The following is a 12,790-nucleotide window of genomic DNA, read 5'->3' on the forward strand; positions in this document are numbered from 1 at the left end:
ATCAGCTGATTTTGTTGTTGTGATTATGCACCTCCCCCCTCCCCCAGCAAAATATTCTGGTGAAGAAAGTAAAAAAGGCATTTTGAGTAGACTAGGGTTTTATCAAGGAGAGAGATGTGTTAGCTCAGAAGAATATTTCAGTAACTCACACTGTTTCCAAATTGAATTTAGAAGTCGCTTTCTCTATGCCAGCAAGGATGTTGTCAAATGATGAATGTGTCTACTTTTATTCCCAAAGGGCTCCTCAGTCCCCAGAGAAAGGAAGCGCTGCAGAGACTAAGAGCAGAAATTGAAGTTCTAACAGATTCCTGGTTGGGAACTGCACTGAAGTCCTTACTCCTCATCCAGTCCAGGTATGGAAATAACTCTTTCGTTTTCATCCTCTCAGAGAGACGCTTTCTCCCACCCTAGTCCAGGATAGGCCATTCCCTAAAACAGACTGTGGGACAAGGCTGAGAAGAGTTCACATGATGCAGGGAAATATTCGGTTAGGTGGGAGGCAAGGTCATTTTACTCTAAAAGCACACCGAAGAGTTTTGAAAGCTTTTTTCTTTTCTCTTACTTTTTGCTCACTAAGTTATACTCAGTAACCCAGAATCTCCAGCCCAGGACGTGGGTGGGCCTAGTGACATCAAAGAATACATGTAGGAGCTATATCACAAATATCCTAAGTGTAGGAAGTGCCAGAGAAATGTAGCAAAACCTACTCAGGAAGTTGGGATTCAAAAGAAAAAGAGTACAGGGACTTCCCTGGTGGTGTAGGGGTTAAGAATCCGCCTGCCAGTGCAGGGGACACGGGTTCCAACCCTGGTCCGGGAAGATCCCACATGCCGCGGAGCAACTAAGCCCTTGCGCCACAACTACTGAGCCTGCGCTCTGGAGCCCGCGAGCCACAACTACTGAAGCCTGCATGCCTAGAGCCTGTGCTCCGCAACAAGAGAAGCCACCGCAATGAGAAGCCCGCGCACGCAAGGAAGAGTAGCCCCTGCTCGCTGCAACTAGAGAAAGCCCGCGCACGGCAGCAAAGACCCAACACAGCCAAAAATAAATAACTTGAAAAAAGAAAAGAAAAAGGGTACATTAAGCAGATTAAGGAGATTTGAGCTTGAAGCTTAGACCAGGAAATAAATACATACCCTTATTCGTCCCTCCCTCAAAGCAAGAATTCCAGATTCACAGCCTACTAAACAGTAAAACTGACACCAAGGGGTGGATATCTGTGAAGGTAAAGGACTTGTGAAAATAATATGTATTCTGAAATTTATGTTGCCATTGTGTGATGAGCAGAGAGGACTTCAGTCATGTCTCATTCAGATGAAATGGCACTGTAACTGAAAGCCTCATTGTGTTTTCTGGAGTGTGGTATCAGTGCCGTGGGTCGGTGGTGTTTGCTAACAACGCAGTGAGCTAGAATGGTCAGAAGGAAGTGAGGCAAGAATCAAGTTGCTGCTCTGTGTCCACCACAAAAATCTCTGTCCTTTAATTGGGAAAATAAATAAACCTGAGACAATTAGAGCAAAAAGTGAACACTGGCACTGAACAGGTACCATGCCAGGCACTTTGAGGTTAATTTTTCACAAGTAGGTCCTACAGAGAAGAGCCATTTGAATTCTTGTTCGCAGGTTGGTTTGATTTCACCTTTTTCTTTTCTTTTCCCTGTTTCTCCCTTCCAGAAAGAATTGTGTGAATGTTCTGATCACTACAACCCAACTGGTTCCAGCTCTGGCCAAGGTTCTCCTATATGGGCTAGGAGAAATATTTCCTATTGAAAACATCTACAGTGCTACCAAAATTGGTACAGTTTCAATTCTGTTTCTTGTCACTAGCCTTACAATAATACTTGCTACTTAGGATGTGCTTATTATTTACCAGTTCCTCAGTTAGACACTTTATATATACATATATCTATAATCCTCACAGCATTCTTCTCCTGACATTACTGATGGGGCAGTTCAGGCTTATCAGTTATGGAGTTTGCTCAAGACTTCACAGCTAGTAAGTTACATAAACAGGATTCGAATCCAGGTCTGTCGGACTTAAAATTTATCATGCTCTTTTCTTTTATAATATTTGAAAGAACATAATATCTAGTTTAGAAATCCACTATGACTCATTTCAAATTCCTCTTTCACAGAGAGTGTACTGTAATGTAGTATAATCAAAAAAGCACTGTATTAGAAATCAAGGACTAAGATATATACTTTAAAATGGTTAAATCCCTCACACTCGTTAGGATAGCTGCTATCAAAAAAATAATAATAATAACAAAATAACAAGTGTTGGCAAGGATGTGGAGAATTTGGAACCCTTGTGCACTTCTGGTGGGATTGTAAAATGGTGCAGCTGCTGTGGAAAATGGTATGGCGGTTCCTCAAAAATTAAAAATAGAACTATCACATGATCCAGCAATCCCACTTCTGGGTATATATCCAAAAGAATCCAAATCAGATCTCAAAGAAATATTTGCACACCTATGTTCATAGCAGCATTATTCATAGTAGCCAAGAGGTGGAAGCAACCCAACTGTCCATCAAATGAATAGATAAACAAAATGTGGTAATACATACAGTGGGATATTAGTCAACCTTAAAAAGGAAGGAAATCCTGTCATATGCTTACTACATGTATGAACCTTGAAGACATTATGCTAAGTGAAGTAAGCCAATCACAAATACTGTATGTTTCCACTCATGTATAAGGTACCTAGAGTAGTCAGATTCATAGAAACAGAAAATAGAATGGTGGTTAATAGGAGCTTGGGGAGAGGGGAAATAGGGAGTTGTTGCTTAATGGGTATAGAATTTCAGTTTTGTAAGATGAAAAGTTCTGGAGAACTATTGCACAACAGGGTGAGTATACTTAATATTATTGAAACGTATATTTTTAAATGGTTAGGATGGTAAATTTTATGTTATGTGTTTTTTTACCATACTTTTTTGAAAAGGAAAAACAAAAACAAAAAACTAAGGACTAGGATAGAGTCCTAACTCCCCCACTTATTAGCTCTTAGGGAAAATACTGTATCTCCTGAGCCTCAGTTTTCTCATATAAGATGAAAAACTACCAGAGAGGTTTTGAAAATCAAGTGAGACTGTGTATGTGAAGATATTTTTTATCCCCTAAAAATGTGTTCAGTTCTCAGTACATGAAATAGTAAGTACTCGATAAATATTTGCTGAATTGATTAATGAATTGGCACCAGATTTATATAAAACCAACTTGCTCGGCTGAGAAGGCAGCAGAATGTGTCACTCTAATCTTATGTGCTGTACATGGTCCGGGGAAAGAGGACTATGACCGCTATCTCCTTACCCCTCCAGACCCTTTAGTCTGTGCCTACAGTTCCTACTTCCCTGTTGCAGCCAAGGAGACAGTCCTCATGTGAAGATGAGCTGTAGTTATCTACTAGATTAAAAAATGTCAGGCATTGCCAAGGCACTCAGAATATAGCAGTGACAAAATCCTCTGTCCTCATGGAACTTACCTTCAGTCAGTGGTGCTCGGATAATTGGGTTATCCATACGGGGGAAAAAAGCAGATTCTGTATTCCTTCTTTATGCTATTTGCAAAAATAAATTCCAGGTGGATAAAAAATTTACCATGAAAAGCAAAACGTTAATTTTTAGAAGAGAAAATAGAAAAGTATATGTATGACCTTAAGGTAGGGAGGGATCTCATTTAAGAGACCCCAAAAATAGTACTTAAAAAAAAAAAAACAGAAAAGAATGATCATTTTGATTGCGTGAAGCTTTTAATTTTATATACAGTGAAAGATGACATAAAGTGACAAGACAAGTCACAGACTGGGAGAAGATACTTGCAATACATTTACTTGTTGGTTAGTATACAGAATCTATAAAGAACTCCTGCAGATCAATAAGCAACAAACAACATAATTTTAAAAAGTAGGCACAAACCTTGGAGCAGCCAGTTTGCAGAAAAGGTAACCCAAATTGTTAGTAAACACATATGAAAAGTTTTTTAACCTCACCAATTAAGGATCTGCAAATTAAGGAAATGCAAATTAAAATGGGATGCCTTTCTCATCCATTAGATTGACAAAAATTTAAGTCTGACAGTGCCAAACTTTGTCAAGGAAATGAGAACTTACTCTGCTAGTGGGATTGAAAATGGATATAACTTTTTGGAAAACAGTTTGTCAATGTTTAGTAAAGTTTGAGATGTGCATAACCCTATGACCAAGCAATTCTACTTTTAGATATTTATACTCGAGAGCAGGGGTCTCAGACTATAACCCACGTACCAAGTTCTGCCCACTGCCTGTTTCTGGAAAGTTTTATTGAAACAGAGCCATGCCTAATCATTTCCATAGCTGCTTTCACACTACAGTAGCAGAGTTGAATAATTGCAACAGAGATCATATGACCTGCAAAGCTTGAAATATGCCAGCTCCTTCCCTTGAGTTATTCTCATTTGCACAAGGAGATATGTGCAAGGATTTTTTTTTTTTGATGCAGCCTTGTTCATAGTAGAAAATAATTAGAAACAGCACATGAACCTGTCTATGAACAGAAAATAGAATAGTCAAACAATGGAATACTGTATAGCAGCTAAAAGTGAATGAACTGGGGCTTCCCTGGTGGGGCAGTGGTTAAGAATCCGCCTGCCAACGCAGGGGACATGGGATCGAGCCCTGGTCTGGGAAGATCCCACATGCCACGGAGCAGCTAAGCCCGTGCGCCACAACTACTGAAGCCCGCGCATCTAGAGCCCATGCTCCACAACAAGAGAAGCCACCGCAGTGAGAAGCCCGCGCACCGCACCGAAGAGTAGCCCCTGCTCACCGCAACTAGAGAAAGCCCGCGCGCAGCAACGAAGACCCAACACAGCTAAAAATAAATTAATTAATTTTAAAAAAAAAAAGGTGAATGAACTAAAACTACATATATCCCTAAGGATTAGTATTAAAAACAATGCTGAACACAAAAAACACATTACAAATAGTATGTACAGTATATAATTTATATAAAGGTAAAAAATGTTCACCATAATAGCCATACATTGTTTATGGATACACACTCAGGGAGAGAAAGGAGGAGGAAGAATGTCATCAAGTAGGGGTAAATAGAAAACTTCAAATAAATCTGTACGATCTCATTTTTATATTTTTTTATCTAAAGCAACTCTAAAGTTAAGATTTGATAAAGCTGAGTTGGTGGTAGCTATATAGGCATTTATTTTTTATTGTTCTTTTTTGTATGGTTGAATTATTTCATTTACAGGGGCTTTGATGGGGGAGATACATCTGTAACCCCCCTTCAGATTTTGCTACTGCTGCCCCTGCTTTACTATGCATTTTGTAAGAACTCAGAGCACTCGCTAACCTTCCCACACCTGAAAGGTAGATTTCTGTGCTGCTTGATACTGCATCCTGGCACTCAGAGGCTCATCAAACTAATGGACATGAGTTTATTCCTTCTGACAGTAAGTGTGCTTATTTGGTGATTTTTTTCATTTCGTCCAGAGCTAATTAGCAGAGCTACAGTGGTACCTGGCACCATGGTAACCACAGTGAGAGGCTTGAGGCTTTCCTTTACAGAACTATGAGATGAGAGCAGGGAGAGGAAATGTTTGTTCGGTTCCTCTGAAATGGTTTCAGAATTGCAGTTCTCTTAAGGTACACTCTGTGATCTGAACATTAAAGAGAATTCTCAAAATCATTTCTGAAAATGTCAGAAGTCTTTCCTTTCTTTCTTTTTTTAAATTTATTTATTTATTTATTTATTTTTGGCTGCGTTGGGTCTTCGTTGCTGCGTGCAGGCTTTCTCTAGTTGCAGCGAGTGAGGGCTACTCTTTGTTGCAGAGCATGGGCTCTAGGTGCGCGGGCTTCAGTAGTTGTGGCTCGTGGGCTCAGTAGTTGTGGTTCACGGGCTTCAGTAGTTGTGGCGCACAGGCTCTAGAACACAGGCTCAGTAGTTGTGGCACACGGGCTTAGTTGCTCTGCGGCATGTGGGATCTTCCCAGACCAGGGCTCGAACCCGTGTCCCCTGCATTGGCAGGCGTATTCTTAACCACTGCGCCACCAGGGAAGCCCAGAAGTCTTTCTGATAGAGGAAACCCAAGAACCTAATCTTCTCCAAAGGCTTGGTTGGTCTTGCAGTTACAGCTTCTATTGCTTGACATTTGGTAAGCTGAGTGCTCATTGGTTTTATCCTCCTGAACAGGAAAGCTCATCTCTAGGATTGTTTTGAAAGTATAAAATGGAAGCAGTGTATTTACCAACTGTATTGGAATTATTTTTTCATATGGCTACTTCTTTACCCTGAGCTGTTAATAACTCACTCTTAATCCTTTTAGAGGAAACATTCCTAATTGTATTTCTTCCTTGATCATTGCAGGCCAGGACAATGAAAACATCTCTATGTCCCTGTCTTCTAAATATGAGACATTCCCTTTGTTGGGTCTTAGGGGAAATTTCTAAAATCCTACTGACTTAAAAGTTTTTTCTATAAATCATAAATTAGACTGTGGGTCTAGCAGAGGTTGGCTTAGGTAAGAACCTAATGGTTGGAATGGAATTAGACAAATAACTCTTTAACACTTAATAAGAACATGTTAAGAACTCATTATTAGTTGAATTATTTAATGTTTAAATTGGGGCTCAAGGCATAGAGTAGAGTCATCCCCTTAATCATTTGTGAAATTAAAATGTATTTACTTAGCAAACATGGATTGAATGCTTGATATGAACGTAAGGTGTGACAATGCTATTATAAAATGGTAGCACTGAAAGGGACCTAAGTGCACCTAAGCCAAGCCTTGTATTAAGAGTGGGAGACTGAAGCCCCAAGTGGACTAGTGTCTGGTCCAGGTTTGAGGTGCCACCTGGGCTAGGCATGTCATAGACTTGCAGTTGCTTAGATGTACCAGTCAGGACTTCTGAGTATGGGTGTAAAGATTCTTGTCAGTTATGATGTAGTCATCTTAGATTTGTGTATTTCTATATTTGTATATTTATTACAACAGTTTTCCAGCAGATGGCATTCAAGTGCCTTGAGGAAGAGGCACCTTTTTCTTATTCACACAGGAACCCTGGTGCTAAGTCACTGAATCTGGCAAGAAGATAGGATGAGAAAGTTAATGGAGCAGGATATAAAAAGGAAGCAGAGTTAGCGCCTTGCTTAACTGAAGAAGGTGGCAGAAGCAGGGAAATAAAGCATAAGAGATGGTGAAGGAAGAGCAAGAGAAATAATTTTCTTTTTATTTACTTATGCAAGTACAGTGTCTTTGCCATAGCAGTATTATGTGTGCATGTTTAGGTGTTGGTTCCAGGTAGGATTTGAATTTTGATACATCGCCGTGTTTCTAAGAGCTGTCTGCAGTGGATTTAAATCACCCATTTCCCAAGGTTAATGTCATTGATACAGGATCTCAGTTGCAGTTACACAGTATAATAGGAGATTCCAGATGTGACAAATACTGCTGCCATATTCATTGGTACTCTGAGACTCCTCCCCTCCTGAAAGACATAAGGCCCAGGACTAGGACTGTTTCTGGGAAATGTAGAGTTAGAAGGAAATGGCTGTTTTTTCCTAATTACTAACCGGAAATCGGGGACTTCCACTTTTTTCTTACGCTAACGGTTTCCCCTCAAAAATCGTCCTTTTGTCATGGCACAATGACCAGAGCCTAGACTCTGGAGTCAGAGGCTCAGAGTCTAGCTACTAGCTTGTTTGTGATCTGGGGCAAGTCACTAATCCTTTGGGTCCATTTCCATCTATCAGAGTAGGGGATGGGACCTGTCTCACCGGATTATTTTGAGAATTAAGTGAAGGAACACTTTGAAACTGCTTTGTATGCTGTAAAGTACAGGAGCTGTGGAAGAGGGAGGGAGTGTGCACAGCTCTCATACTGTGTTTATAGAAACATCCCACACTAAGATCTTAGGTACTTCACCCTCAGTGTGAAAGTTAAAATAAGAACTTAGAGAGCACAGTGCCTAGAAAGTCTGTTGTGTGAATGGCACAATTTCACATTCTTTGGGCAGAGGGCCTGTTGGATCTCTAGCTACCACCCCTGCTCCCCACCAAGCAAACCACATGGGCTGCCCTGATTCTGTCTAAGCACAGGCAGGTGAACCTAGCAGCAGCCCTTTTCTTTGGTATTGAAAAAAAGAAAGGGAGGAATGTCCTAATAGGAAATTTCTTTTTCTCATCAGGTAAGGAGAGCTGCTTCGAGAGAATTGTGTCGAGGTTTGGAAAGAAAGTCACATACGTAGTGATTGGAGATGGACGAGATGAAGAAATCGCAGCCAAACAGGTAACCATGGCAAAGTAAATAGTCTATATGGGAATACATTGAGCAATTAGAGAAATGGTAAAACCCAGAAATCGTAGTAATCTGTTGTGCATTTACAGTGTTTTCCCTTCCTCCTCTTCCTCTCCCATTTTTCTTTTAAAAGAAGGAAAGAGGGTCATTTTTTTCCCCATGTAGAGTTTTCCCTGTAAGTTGTTAGATCCTCCCCTTCTCTCTCCTCCCTGCCGCTCTAAAATCTTAAAATCTTTGAGCCCTGCTACAAGGACGCCCATCATTAAACCTGATGTGGGCCTCATCTTCCATCTTCGTCTTAGAGGTCAATGCTTTCTCAAGAGCGTGAGACTTTACCACTAAAGGCCAATCATTCAGACTTTTCCAGGCTTCAGAGTCTCAAAAAACCAGTGCGATGAATTGGGAGTTGTTTAGAGAAAGTCCTTCCTGCTCCTGAGCCCTGGAAAGATTATTCTGATGTTAACCTCCTTGCTGTGCAGGTCCCAACTCCAGGTCATCCCTTTTTAATACAGGAAACAGTAGATTAAAAAAGTCTTGGCTATGGAGCCTAAAATCAGACAGTTCACATCTCATCTATTTACTAGCTGTGTGACTTTAGACAATTTACTTATCCTCTTTGAGAATCTTCATCTGCTAAATGGACCTACAGAAGTTCCTTCCCTCTCTACCCCAGTTTTCTTCCAGCAACTCTGTTTCTTAGACTTGAAGGCAGTGGGTTGCCAACTAGAACCATCTGTCCTGATTTTCTCCATCTAGTTAAAACACAAACCTTCAGCAGCTGTTAATGAACTGTTAGATCGGTAATCAGTGGCATTATTACCTCATTATGTTTTCATTTGCCACTTTATGTAGCAATTCAAGGACTTTTCTTTTTTTAAATGTGTTATCTCCAAAGCTTTAATTCTAAGTGCTTGTTGCCCTCTGGGGAAGACACTAGTGGATGTAGGCATCAGTGCTTCTTGGTCTGAAGAAGAAGGGAGTGGGGGAGATAGAAGAACAACTCAAGTCATTATCAGACTTTGTGTCTCTAAGCGGATGCTTCTAGTCCTCTGCCACAGAGTGCACCCATTGGAAAATGCCTTAGATCTCAGTCTCCTCCCTCTGAGGGATCTTTTCTGCACCCTCTGTGACAGAAGACTTTCTAGTCCTTGCTTGAATACACCTAAGGGTGAGGAGACTGCTTCCCAGGTATGCTGTTCCACTGTGGGGTCATCCAGGCTCTTAGGATGTTCCTCCTTCCATTGAACTAAAATTTCTGTTTTGTATCCTGGTCCTAATCTGGCACTTCTGAGCACAACATAACAAGTCTGCTTCCTCTTCAGTGTATTCAAGGCCTTTTAAATATTATGTGTGAGCATCAGGCTTGAAAAAGCACTGAGCTACATGCCAAAAGAACTGTGTTCTAGGACTTTCACTATTCCAGGTAACTTGCAACCAGTCTGAACAAAATGATTAGTAAAGCTAATTTCCGTCAGCTTTATAGAACATGGTTTCCAACACTCATGTTTTTCTAAGCCCTTCTTTAAAATATGGCTTCCAGAATGGCACACAGTATTCTGGATATAACTCTGATCACATAATATAGTGGGATTATTATTTTCTAGGTCTCTATGTTCTTCATCTTGGTCATGGACAAGATTTGGGCTTTGCAGCTCTGAACCTTATAGAAAATAGACTATCCATAAAAAAATGTAATACTATATTAATACTGATTTCTTACGTGGGTCATTTTATTTGATCCTGAGGATCGTACATAGTAGCTAGAACAGAGTTACCACTGAAACCTAATAAAAATCTCTCACGTCTGTAAGTGTCTTGTAGTATACATACGTCCCTATACACATGACTTATTTGATCCGTATGACAGTCTTATGAGGTGGGCAGGAGTAAGGAGGGTTACCAAGCACTTTGGGGAGAGGTCTGTGGAGGAAGGGGTGTGGGTAAATATAAGCTCCCAAAAGAAGTTGGGTTAACCAGTTCCCCACCCTCCTCCCCCTTCCAGCACAACATGCCCTTCTGGAGGATCACAAACCACGGAGACCTGGTGTCCCTCCACCAGGCTTTGGAGCTTGATTTTCTCTAAGAACTGGAATGAAGAGCCTTCCCCGCGAGCTCCTTTTCACTCCTGAAAGGAGCTAGAGAGCGGAACCAACTGGGAACTCTTTCTCCATGGAATGCTGGCGAGAACACAATCAAAACCAACAGCTGCAAGAGATGAAGCTTATTTTTGCTAAGAGTGAGCTGCAGCCCCGTGTTCATCCTCGCATAGGAGCGGAGGACAGTTGGATTGAGAGAACAATAGACTCACCGCAGCTACAGTGCTTTTAATTCTTCTGGGTTTTGTTTTGTTTTGTTTTGTTTCAAAATAAATGAAGAAAAAGAAAAGGAAATTCTTGGCGCAGACTTGCACTCTGCGTCCATGACCAGATTGAGAACTGCCATTAACTTGTGGTGATAGGATAAACGCAGCAGACTTTTATAATAACATCTCTTGCAGTCTTTGTAATCTCCTTAGCTGTAGAACATATTCCCAGTGAATGTATATGTTATTTTTATAGGTAAGGGTCTGGTCTCTGAAGCAGGTTCCCCCCCTCTTTCTAGCAAGAGCGGGGCGTGTAAAGTTTCCTTGGGAAATCACACCTGAAATATCTGAGATACCTCTCTGTGGCAGTAGCGCCTCCTCAGCTGCTCCAGTGGTCTGCTCTCTAGGGTGGGCGCCTTCCCGCTCCTCCATCTCCTGGTTGGCTGAACTGTGGGGCCTGGGACACTGATTAACTTTAGACTTTGCTGTTTCCCATCCTAGAAGCCTTAGTCCCCTTTCCAGTCCCTCTCCCCTTTCACCAAATGGCACAACCCTAGAAACTCCTTCTCTTAGACAGTAAATTGTAAGCCTTCAGCTTGACTCTTAGTCAAAGGGTATGTCCCAAGGGGCTTACCTCCAAACTGGAGAGAAGAACTAAGGCTTCTTAGGAATTTCCACTTCTTTGGCTCTTGAAACAAGAAGATTCCACCTTTTCCTCCTGCAGAGAAGCACCCTTCCCCAACACATGCTCACCTCTACAGCGCCCTCGCCCTTCTTAGTCATCCATGCTGGGCTCTTGGCCCTTTCCTGCCCTCTGTACCTCATGTCCACCCCCATGCAGCTCTGGCCAGTCTCCAGGCTTTGGACCCAAGTAGTCAAATCAAGTCTGAGAAAAGGTTCATAATCACATTTTAGCCAAAACTACGAAGGGATTTGAGTTTCTTTGAATCCTTTAAGCCCTGTGAAAGGTGCTCTGGACACATATTTACCCAGATCTCAGCCTGAAACTGAAGAACAGATTGCCATGATCACAACCCAGTTTTCCCATGGAATACCCTTCCCGCTTCTCAAACCCCATTTTAATTGGGAAACCAGAAGGCCAGAAACACTTTCCTGATTTAAATGAGGTTGTAGACCCCTTACTCCATGCCTGAAAACTCAATCTTGGGCCAAATGCAGGAACATCTCTCAACCTGACTTCTGGGAGGATCGGTGGGTGCCCAGGCACTGGTCGCAGCCTTCAGTCCAGCTGTGTCTGTGGATGCCCATCCCTCCAAGGCGGGCCTGGGCAGGCACTGGTCGCAGCCTTCAGTCCAGCTGTGTCTGTGGATGCCCATCCCTCCAAGGCTGGCCTGGGCAGGCACTGGTCGCAGCCTTCAGTCCAGCTGTGTCTGTGGATGCCCATCCCTCCAAGGCTGGCCTGGGCAGGCACTGGTCGCAGCCTTCAGTCCAGCTGTGTCTGTGGATGCCCATCCCTCCAAGGCGGGCCTGGGCAGGCACTGGTCGCAGCCTTCAGTCCAGCTGTGTCTGTGGATGCCCATCCCTCCAAGGCTGGCCTGGGCAGGCACTGGTCGCAGCCTTCAGTCCAGCTGTGTCTGTGGATGCCCATCCCTCCAAGGCGGGCCTGGGCAGGCACTGGTCGCAGCCTTCAGTCCAGCTGTGTCTGTGGATGCCCATCCCTCCAAGGCTGGCCTGGGCAGGCACTGGTCGCAGCCTTCAGTCCAGCTGTGTCTGTGGATGCCCATCCCTCCAAGGCTGGCCTGGGCAGGCACTGGTCGCAGCCTTCAGTCCAGCTGTGTCTGTGGATGCCCATCCCTCCAAGGCGGGCCTGGGCAGGCACTGGTCGCAGCCTTCAGTCCAGCTGTGTCTGTGGATGCCCATCCCTCCAAGGCTGGCCTGGGCAGGCACTGGTCGCAGCCTTCAGTCCAGCTGTGTCTGTGGATGCCCATCCCTCCAAGGCTGGCCTGGGCAGGCACTGGTCGCAGCCTTCAGTCCAGCTGTGTCTGTGGATGCCCATCCCTCCAAGGCTGGCCTGGGCAGGCACTGGTCGCAGCCTTCAGTCCAGCTGTGTCTGTGGATGCCCATCCCTCCAAGGCGGGCCTGGGCAGGCACTGGTCGCAGCCTTCAGTCCAGCTGTGTCTGTGGATGCCCATCCCTCCAAGGCTGGCCTGGGCAGGCACTGGTCGCAGCCTTCAGTCC

General features: G+C 43.2%; 1 protein-coding gene across 8 annotated transcripts in view; it reads left to right on the forward strand.

Annotated features, from left to right (window-relative positions):
* Positions 1-10,679, forward strand: part of EYA3 (EYA transcriptional coactivator and phosphatase 3) — a 96,325-nt gene extending 85,646 nt beyond the window's left edge. For all 8 annotated transcript variants that reach the window (XM_061184652.1, XM_061184653.1, XM_061184651.1 and 5 more), the window contains 4 exons: positions 239-353; positions 1,674-1,795; positions 8,180-8,280; positions 10,292-10,679. In XM_061184652.1, coding sequence (XP_061040635.1) covers positions 239-353; positions 1,674-1,795; positions 8,180-8,280; positions 10,292-10,372 — 419 coding nt within the window. In that variant the 3' untranslated portion in view covers positions 10,373-10,679. The remainder of the gene's footprint in view (positions 1-238; positions 354-1,673; positions 1,796-8,179; positions 8,281-10,291) is intronic.
* Positions 10,680-12,790: the final 2,111 nt, after the last annotated feature.

The sequence above is a fragment of the Eubalaena glacialis genome, chromosome 3, assembly GCF_028564815.1.
Source record: "Eubalaena glacialis isolate mEubGla1 chromosome 3, mEubGla1.1.hap2.+ XY, whole genome shotgun sequence".
In the NCBI taxonomy this organism is placed as follows: domain Eukaryota; kingdom Metazoa; phylum Chordata; class Mammalia; order Artiodactyla; family Balaenidae; genus Eubalaena; species Eubalaena glacialis.